This window comes from Erythrolamprus reginae, chromosome 1 (assembly GCF_031021105.1).
Source record: "Erythrolamprus reginae isolate rEryReg1 chromosome 1, rEryReg1.hap1, whole genome shotgun sequence".
Taxonomy (NCBI): domain Eukaryota; kingdom Metazoa; phylum Chordata; class Lepidosauria; order Squamata; family Dipsadidae; genus Erythrolamprus; species Erythrolamprus reginae.
In genome coordinates this window covers 55,683,387-55,694,236 of record NC_091950.1, presented here as the reverse complement: position 1 = coordinate 55,694,236, position 10,850 = coordinate 55,683,387, and the positions used below count along the sequence as shown (strand labels likewise).

General features: G+C 35.2%; 1 protein-coding gene across 3 annotated transcripts in view; it reads right to left on the bottom strand.

The window, feature by feature from the left end:
• Nucleotides 1–3,223: 3,223 nt before the first annotated feature.
• The window catches only part of DICER1 (dicer 1, ribonuclease III), a 62,842-nt gene continuing 55,215 nt past the window's right edge, over nt 3,224–10,850 (bottom strand). For all 3 annotated transcript variants that reach the window (XM_070752868.1, XM_070752886.1, XM_070752878.1), the window contains 5 exons: nt 6,707–7,586; nt 6,308–6,576; nt 5,536–5,698; nt 5,376–5,451; nt 3,224–4,505 (listed from right to left, as the gene is read on the bottom strand). In XM_070752868.1, the coding sequence (XP_070608969.1) occupies nt 4,340–4,505; nt 5,376–5,451; nt 5,536–5,698; nt 6,308–6,576; nt 6,707–7,586 (1,554 nt within the window). In that variant the 3' untranslated portion in view covers nt 3,224–4,339. The remainder of the gene's footprint in view (nt 4,506–5,375; nt 5,452–5,535; nt 5,699–6,307; nt 6,577–6,706; nt 7,587–10,850) is intronic.

The window sequence follows — 10,850 nt, the reverse complement described above, 5'->3', positions numbered from 1 at the left end:
TGTCCATAAAATTGCTATTCATTCTACTTGATTTTAACCATTTTCAAGTCAAACTGTTAACAGTTTAAAAGCCTGCAATTTTCAATTTTTCCCAACTTCTGTTTCTCCATATAACTTCTTTTTGTAGTAAACCAGTTACATGAATAACATCAGTTTAAACAGTCTATGGTTATCCAAATTATAAAATACAAACAAGTAGAGGGAACCTATAAGCAGACTTGGAGACAAACAAATATTTGTAGAATTATTCTTCAAATACATTGTGGTTACTGTTTTGTATTCTACACTGATCCCCTGGAGATCTGTTATCAGACTTCTGCTGGTGAATGCTGTTAGTTTTCAGTTATGCTTTTATAGCTGTAAATTATACATTTTAATAAAAATTATATAATTATCAAATATTTCCTTATTGAACATGAAATTTGCCATCAATATGACTGATTCAACTTTGATTCAACCTTGTGTTAATTAGTGACATACAACTAATTCTACTATGTTCATTGAAGAATATAGAAGAATAGTGCATGGCTTTAGTATGGTCAAATAACTTCCAATTTGAAAAGACCTTTACTACTATACCACTTTCAGATATGGGCTTATTTAGAGCAGAACAGAACCAAGAGTTACACTGAGAAGAACTTTTATAAAAAGTTACCAGATCCTTTCACATCCAAAATGAAAGAGAAATGTAAGTGACCATCATGTAGACAAGTGAATTTACATCAAGGGGAATACATCAAAGTTAAATTTAACATTTAACCATTTTATCAAAAATAAAAATGTGATATAAGAAATAAAAAAGTGATATAGAGGGAAGCATTTAGCAAGATTCTGTTCATGCAAAGGTACTCCTCTCAACTCCTTTCTGATGCAGCCTCCTGTATCCACTGAAATATATACTCCTATGGAGATGAGAAACTTCCAAAAACTATGGCATAAAGTATCACCAGCTGCAACTTAAAGAAATCTTATAAAATACAGGAGCACACACTTGAGGCAGTATCTTCTAATCATACAAAGGGCTCCGTGGAAATTTTCCACTAGTCAGTCATTTAAATGAAACAAATATATTAACATGCCATAGGAAACCAACAGCAAATGGGCTTTTTCATTTGTGCAAATTAACTGACATACTGCAAACACTCTAGTGGTCTTATTCAAATTCAGTAAACCAAAACAGCAGCAAGCCCCAAACCATATTTTCTGTTTAAAGGGTATTTCTCCTTGAAATGAGGTAAAGCATGGTACCAAGTGCAATGATTACTTGTGCTACATGAACAGAATAGCACAAAACAAAGCCATAATAAAAATTTTAAAATGCAGCATACTTAGGACTGTAAGCAAGACAGTTTAACATATAGGCAAACGTTTGAAAATACATTTATGCCATTTAACCCCTCATTTGTCTACATGACGAATCTATGTTACACAATTTGAAGATAGGTTTGCAACAGTCCCTTTCATCTCATGCTTGCGATGTATACAAAAATATCAGTTCTAATTTTCAAATTTAGGTTTAAAAAATACGCAATTGTATTTTCTAGAAAAGGAAAAAGAGTTGTACAAGATAAAAAGAAAGTGTGGGTTTTGTATTACATTTGTGTTCTAATAATTGAACTAAATGACAGAACAGAGATATTGCGGTACTGTACACAGACACGCAGAGCAGCAGGACCCAGATTTATAATTGGTCTCTACTCAGTAATTTCAATTACATGGCTTGTTGCATTGTGGAGGCACTGAATAGCTTTAGATTAGGGAAATTAATTATCAGACTCTTCAATTGCCATCATATAATATCCTATTCTTTGAAATTATTCAACTATGAAATGTGTTTATTGAAGATATTTGATTGTATTTGGGGTATGGCATTTTACAAAACAGCAAAAGTTTATATAAGTGATTGGAATAACATTTTTAAAAAATAACTATATGAATATTTTTAAAGGCTAATCTGAAAAAAAAAAAAAACAGGAAAAGGGTTAGGGGGGGAATAGCAATAATTATTTACTAGTGTTGTTTACACTTTGAGCCACAATGATGAATTGATCAGTATTTATTTTAAACTCACCTTTACACTGTTATTGTTCCATAAAAAGATCTTATGTGTCCCCCTTCACTGAAAGGGGAAATATGATGCATGAATAAGAATATAAGCAACTAGAGAGTTAGATGCTGTGGGGGAATTAAGTCTTGTTTCAATGTCAAAGCATATATCCATAATCCAAAATACAGTCTCTCTCTCTCTCGGGAAAGGGAGGAGGGAGAGAGAGGGGGGAGGAAGATTTAAAATTCTTTTTGAACAAAATCAATGGTAACCATTCATGCCGAAATGAAGAACAGACTATTTAAAGCTGAAAAAAACCTGCTGCTTCATCTGTCTGAAATAGTTGCGCTGTACTAAAACTTATATATGAACTTCCATGCATTTTATTCTCTCATTGAATTAAGCTGCGCACAAATATTATTTTGATTCATTATTATGAATTTAAACAATGTATCTGTCACTCAAAATTAAATTTCTCACTAAATTATGTTTCTATTTTTCACAAAGATAAGCAGATGTTTCTCCGCTTTACAGTATGAATGAATGGAGAATAGGATTATCTGTAATTTAGCACTTAAAATAGTGTCAAGAGTAAACCACTGTGCTGGAAAACATTAAAAAATTTGCTCAGTTCTCTCAAACTTCAAGCATAATTAACAGGGTAAAATTGCAGCAAACCTCTATTGATATTGGTGGGAGTGCAAGATGACCCACAGCTTTTTATAAAGGTAAATTAAGAGGTATTATAGTTACAGTGCAAAAATTAAAATTTCAAGCATAATACATACACATAGCACCAAAAACAAACAAAAACGATGCATGCAAAAAAGGAGAAAAAAAGACATAAAAAGAACGAAGAACTGAGGTATTTAAGTAAAGGGTGCCTACAAATGTATAAAGAAATGGAGGCATAGCCTGACAATTTACGATTTCATATCAATTTAAACAACAATAATAAGCTAGTTACTCTACATTAAAGAACCTAAGTCACAGATGTATCAAAAGTATGGCAGTTTCTCTCATACAACAACTTCCATGGCATTAACAGCACAGCTTTGGTAGGTGAAATATGCATGCAACTCTGAAAAGTACAGTAAGAATTATGTGGAAATTGCTTTTAAAGGTGTAAAGGTGCTCTATTTGTTAAATAGGTATCCAATAAAAAACTGCAGCATATTTTAGGTGCGATATGTCAAAGGTTCTTATTTCTTTTTTAAAAAAGTAACAGTTCACACTGTGCAATTATCATTACTAAGTTCCAGTAAACCATGGCAGAAATCCACCAAGAAAATCTCTTGAATAAGCCTCTTGAAGTGAAAGGAAGTTCTACAAGAGTAATGGACACTGCTCAGTCTAGACTCTTGGTTTCTTAACAATGTAAATTAAGAAGAAACATTTCCTTTGCAATATCAAATAAACTCTGTACTAATAATTTCCTTTGAAATGTTAAAAATAACCTCACTACGTATATATGAATACAATTCTATTACTTGCGTAATAAGTTAAATCACAGCTAAACTAACAAGTACTGTAAATACAGAGATTTATCATCGCAAAATGCATTCTAAAAGTGGAGGGAATATAATACAGTTTGTTCCAAAGGGATTTAAAAAAACTGATTTTTTTTTCTAATTTTGAGGGTGTACGTATTTTTAAGGCAAGAACCTTTAATGCAAGACTATGTGGCATCAATTTAAATTTCTATTGAATGCAAGACATTTCAATTAAAAACCTGTCCCTAACAAATAAGTGCAATAATGATTGGTAATGCCATCTTAATGCAAAGATGACATGGAAAGAACAAGGACAATACTGGCACACTTATTTTTACACCATATTATCCAGCACAGTTTGTAACTGCTTTGTGACTGGCACTAGTGCACAGATTAAAGGAATTTCAAGATATATCCATATTTCTAGATAGAAAGATACAGATATTTATCTCACAAGAGACATGGCTCTATGGCCTTTAAGCTAAGCAAAGCAAACTTGTACTGTAGTGGAAAAGTAAACCAAAGAACCTGACAATTGTTTTGAACATTTGCTAAATATTAAAGCACTCTTGTGATTAAACAAAGCAGAAGTGAGGAAAGAAGACAAGATTGTGTTTGCGCAAAAAAACCCCTATAACTACAATTAGTTCCAAAAGTATGTATATATGTTAATGTTGTTAACTACTTTATTACCAAACTTTAATTTCTGTCTTCAGATTTTTCCTCTCAACACACACACACATATATATATATATTTTAAAATTCTCTTTATGGTATATTTGTTTTTTAAGAAGATGTCTCAGCTATTCGGAACCTGAGGTTGATTTGCTTTGAGGCTTCGTAGAGCTCTTCTTGCTGCTGCTGATTTGGCAATCCGGTAGCTTCTTCCAACACCTTTGAACTTCCCCTTTCCTACCACTTCCACTGTTACTCTAACCTTTCCATCATAAGTTCTTTCGGCAGGACTACATGAGCAGAAATTAGAACAAAAACAAAAAATCAAATTACAATGAAAACAGTAAACATTAAATTAATTCCAGCACTGTTAAATATTCTCTTAAGTTGAACTCAACTCCTGACAAATACAGATGTATTTATTTAGTCTTCTTGGCAATAATATGATAACTGTAGATGATTTGACAGAACTCAAAGGCAACGGACAAACATGTCATTGGTTTGGAGTCACTATGCTCCCACAAGAGACCAAAGGCTACCCACCCTGATGAATTCTGTTGACTTATTTAGCACTAATTTGCCTTGACCATTAGGTAAATCAGAGTTTTGTATATAGCTAGCATGTAATTTAGAAGGCCAGATCCTGAAGATGAAACTCAAATACTTTGGCCACCTAATGAGAAGGAAGGACTCGCTGAAGATGAGCCTAAAGCTAGCAATGATTGAGGGCAAAAGAATGAGGTGGCCGGATGAAGTCACTGAAGCAGCCGGCATGAGCTTAAATGGACTCCAGGGAATGATAGAGGACAGAAAGACCTGGAGGAAGGTTATCCATGGGGTTGTGATAGATCAGACACAACTTCGTGATTAACAGCAACAAAATAAACTTTGGGCTTTGAACTCAATGTCAAGCCTGATTTTGATTGAGGTGTGGGTTTTGTGCATCCATTACACTCAACTTCTGTTTCTGGTTATTTGCACTTGACAATAACCAAGTAAATTCATGGACTTTATACGCAATTGTTAGTTATACATATAAAATGGTATCTGATACATGTAGGGGGTAAACTCATGTTTCCCCCTACTGCCTCTTTCTCATACAAAGTCAGCATAAAATTATTTTATGGGTTTACATAGATATGGAAGATGGGAATTCTTACCTAAATTTGGCTGTCTCTGGCTCCATTTCCAACAGCTCTCTTACTGGCGAACGGGGAACATTTGCAGAGAATTTTTCTATAATAAAATATATAGAAAATTATAATCTTCCTGATCAAAATAATAAACAAAACCTTTCCCTCCTGAAAACAATTACATTACCTATTAATGGTCTCATCATTGGATAGTACACTTGCCAAACCATTTCCAGAGACATTTCACTATCCATATAAATTGCACCAGCAAGGGACTCAAATATATCTCCCATAGCCTTTGGTACTTCTATATCTTCTTCTTTTTCTTCATCTTCTTCAGATCTTCGGAGCTAAAAGTCATAAGAAAGAATTACCCAATAAATGCCATTTATATTAAAAACAAAGATGGATTGTTTCCTAGTTTGTTTAACTGTGATAAAACTGGTTTACTTGGCTACTTGCACAACTAGGGAGTTCTGTGTGAAGAAGAGATTTGGCGGTAGCACTATCCGCATTACTACACTAAGAAGGCTGCTAGGTGAGAGACAATAAGACAGGAAGCAGCATAAGTGGAGAAGGAAAGCAAAATTTTAAGTGAAATTTTCTTCTTCTCATGGGTAGAATCCAAGCCTCAGAGGTTCTCTCTCCATGTAGTAAAAAGAATAGCTCAATTTTTTGTGGCCTGGGAAGGGAAATTCCTGTTTTATTTTTTACAAGGGTTTATTTGTAGCCATATGTATACAAGTGGGAGATTATCTGTTTTTATTATCTGTGGATTTGTTTATGTATGCTTTATTGGAACACATATTCATGTAATTTGTAAATATATATTACAAATGGCACCTTTGAATTACAGACGGTTATCTATTTCATTGTTGCTATTTTTCATGTCCTATGCACAAATCCATACATTTGAAATGATAGTCAGCATCAAAATTACTAGTCCTTTTGATACTAACCTCAGAATCCATTCCTTGCATTTCATTCTTTTCCATTTGAAATTGTACAAAATCATCAATAACATGAAACAGCTCAGGAGAAACAGCTTTGAAATATTTGTGGTAGTCATATTTTACAGCCAGTGAGGCAAAGATGGTGTTGTTAACGAGAGCTGATCTCAGATCTGTTAGGACTCCTGGTGAGTGCTGTCGTGGGTCTTCGTAAAGGTGCTTAGTTATGAGGTAGTCCAAAATTGCATCTCCCAGAAATTCTAACCGCTGGTAACAATCTTGATAAATAAAGATTGAGGGATAAGAGAGAATTACATAACAATACAATACAATATATACATCTTTCAAATGATTTCCATTCCTTCAAGTACACACCTTAGAAAAAAGGAAATATTTTATGTGACTCACCAGTAATGGTGTTGTAATGATAGGAGGCATGAGTAAATGCCTGAAGTAGATAAGCCTTGTTCTTAAAACTGTAGTTAATCTTTTTCTCAAAGTTTTCAAAGCCTGATATAAGATGATTTAAAGTTGTCTCAGCATCTGGATGATCAAACATACATCTTGGAGGAATCTTTAAACAGCCGTATACCAAGTCTTTATAGTGAGAAGGTTCTTGATTAGCTAAAGAGGCAGAAATGCAGTTTGCTGAAGAATGCTTCTGTTGGCTATTAAAATGGTCTCTGCAAGAGTACAGAATATTGTCCCACTCAGTTTTTTTAATAACTGGAAGCACTTTCAGGCCCAATGAACAAAGGAAAAGCTGGGCAGCTCTTTCTCCACAGCTGGTCAGATAACATCCCAAAAGGGCTTCTACACAATCTGCATTACTTTTGTCAGCAATGCACTGTTCTGTATGCAAATCATATGAGATAGATTGTTTTCCAGCATCAATACCACAGTTTTCCTCTGATGGATTCCAGAAACCTACAACAAAATCACCCTCTTCAACAGCTTTGCTAGGATCTAAGTAGCACATTGCATCCCATGAGCTATAGTCAAAATCATCAAAATCTGATGAAAATTGAACATTAGGCAAAGATGATTTTTTGGGTGCTTTCCATTCGTAACTGCTATCAGCAGGTGAAAAGGGAGACAGTGATATTTTCTTCACAAATGCTCCAGAACCCATTAACATATTGTCAATAAATTTGATATGCTCCTGATCATATTCCAAAAAGTCATCTTCAAACTCAGTTTCTTCCTTGGGTACTCGCCACATTAAGTCATCGTCATCGTCATCATCATCATAATCATGTTTTCCATTAGACAGTAAGCCCTCCTTTGTCTAAAAGTAAAATAAATAAATAAAACTTCATGTTAAAATATTTTGCAATAACTTTCTAGATAAAATTTAAATGCATTAAATGTGTTGTCAATCAATAGAAATATTATTGGGCAGTGGTTTGGATTCCACTTAGAACACAGATTCTCAACCCTTTGGGGGTTGAACGACCCTTTCACAGGGGTCACCTAAGACCATCAGAAAACACATATTTCCGATGGTCTTAGGAACTGAGACACTGCTCCTCTATCAGTCTCCAGGCGGGTCCACCCACGTGCAAATAGACTACTGGGGGGGGGGGGGGATCTGTACCATGGAAACTTCTGAGCATGCACAGAAGCCAAATTACCAGCACTGTGTATGCATCGCCACTGACTTAGGAGGTAGCTCTTGGGGGAGGGGGGAGAATTCTCCCACATGGTCTTTGCTGCATGGTTGGCTGTTAAGTTCCATAATTTCATCCATGTTTTTAACATCTAAATAAATCTACTGGTAAAATAACCTACGTGTTTTGATTTGGGAATCATTAGGATGGTTGTGGTGGCAAACCTATGGTACGCGTGCCGTAGGTGGCTCGTGGAGCCATATCTGAGGGCACGCAAAGCATTGCCCGATGTCAGCTCTAGTGTGCATGCTGGCCAGCTGATTTTCAGCCTTCTGGAGGGTGGGGGGAAGCCGTTTTTGCCCTCTCCAGGCTTTAGGAAAGTCTTCGGAGCCTATAGATGGTGAAAAATGGACCCAATGGGACTACCAGAAGTTTGGACATTGTGCCCATTTTTCATCATCCACAGGCTCTGGAGGGTTTCCTGAAGCCTGGGGAGAGCAAAAAACAATCCCAGGGCCCTACCAGAAGACCAGAAGCTACAGTGAGGCCTGTGCACATGGGGGAGGGGGGGGCAGTGTGGTGAGGATGTGCATGTATATGTGGGGGAGGGCATTGCATTATGGATGTGGGCATGCCCACGTGTGCTATTGTATGCATACCCTTTTGGTACACGAGCAAAAAAAGGTTTGCCATCACTGATACAGACTCTGCTCATTTTTGTTTCATTTCTAATGCCCAATTTTCAGCAGGAAATAAAGAGTCTAAACTGATGAGAGTTTTAGCTGGATGAAGATAAAGACAAGGAAAAAAGTCATTATACAGGTAGTCCTCAACTTACAACCACAATTTTTAGCCCAAAATTTATATTGCTAAATGATAAATTTGTTAAGTGAGTTTTGCCTCATTTTACGACCTTTTGCCACATTTAAGTGAATCACTGCAGCTGTGAAATTAGTAACATAGTTGTTAAGTGTGTGTCAGGTGGTCAAAAAAGAGGATCACATGCAGACGTGAATGCCTCCTGCTTTGGACCAGTTCGGCTGAACCAGTAGCAAACTGCTGGTGACATCACAATGAGGTCACAGAATCGGTTCAGTCACAGCCAGTTCCTGAGCGCCACAATATTTTGGGGGGGAGGGAAATTTTTTCAGATTTTTTTTTCTTCTGTGCATCTGCAGAAACCAAGTTTCCAGCACTGCACATGCATCCCCATCTGGTTTTCGTCTATTTTTTTTTTGTTGGGGGGGATTTTTTTTTAATGTTTTGCTACTGCACATTCCCAGTGGGTGCCCATGAAGCACAGACATGCAGCACTGGAGGAAGCGAACCGGTAGCGAGGCAAGTTAGAACCCACCCCTGATCACATGACCCTGGGACACTGAAACCATCATAAAGATGAGTCAGTTGTCACATATCCGAATGTAAATTACATGAACATGATGATGTGCAATGGTTTTAGGTATGAAAAATTTAGTTGTTTTAGTGCCGTTGTAACTTCAAATGGTCACTAAATGAATTGTTGTAAGTCATGGACTATCTGTATAGCAAAACATTTAATTATTAAACTGGACTCCTACAAGTTATTAACACTCCGAAAATTCTAAGATGGCAGCCTTTTCAGATACCATTACAAGATCTCAGAAGGAGGTATGGGTACAAATAAATAAAAATGGTTAAAAATATTTGAGATTTCTATGATCTCGTGCAAAAATATTTCATCAGACTTTGGTAATTCAAATGTTTTAAAGATTAATTAAGTAGTTTGCAGTATGCTTTAATATCTACAGACACAAAAAGGACACAGTTTGTGTGGTCTATGGTGCTATCTACTTAAAGAAGGGCAAAAAATGATATGAGGGCAATAGTAAAAAGCTCCACATCCATGGTTTTGGATTTGGAAATTTATATAGGAAGAAGACTTCAGTTTGTTTTTGCTGGGTTATATTTTCCATTTTATAACTGGTGACTAATAGAAATTAAAATTACCTCCAAAAGAAACCAAATGCCCTGTTGGTTTCTTTTCTGTATTTTCTCTTCCACCACAATAAAGAAAACCCTTGTATATCATCCAAGATTTAAAAAAACGAGGAATTCAAACAGAGAATATAACATACATTTTTCTTGTCTGTTTCCTAACTAGCTTTGAAAAGACTTAGCTTGCAATCCAGTACTACCCTGTACCAGATAAGACCTTATCTGCTCAACTGGAGGTTCTATCAATGCATCTATGAATATAACTCTGTATCTATAGTGCTTCACTGTTAATTTCCAATCACAATTTTATGTAATGAAAACTGAGAAAGCTAACAATTTATGTAATGAAAACTGAGAAAGCTAAAAATTTACAATTCTTTAAAAAAAACACCTACCACTAGTTACTACTATGAATTGGTGATTTTAGATTTTATTTCCCTCTAAAATAAAGTACAACAATCATGACAAAACAGTCATTGATTTGTCTAATTCCCTTTTAATGCCATGCATAGCATTACAGTCTGAGGAAGCATTTCTTTTATATAACCACAAGTTTTCTGATTCAACTTAACTGGATTTTTTTCTGCTCCAGACTAATAAAAATGAAGCCCTTTTAATTTTAATTAAAAATCCTTGAATGCAACCTCACAGAAGAAATAGTTAATAATTTTGATTATCTTTATTCACCCTTTTCAGCTGTACAATATTAGTTATGTGGTGTGGTAACCAAAATTGTTCACAACAGACATTGTCTAGAAATGTTGACATATCAGTAGTGTGACTTTCTACTCTTTCAAAAATTATTACCAGAAACCTTGCCATACGCTAAATAAAATAACCAGAAACATAAAAGTGCATAGTTTTGTACATTTACATTGTTCATATAAATGCATTTATTTGGTTTAAAAAGTTCTGAACTTTTATACTTTCTACTCAACATAAATAATTAGGTATCAGCAGCTAACTTT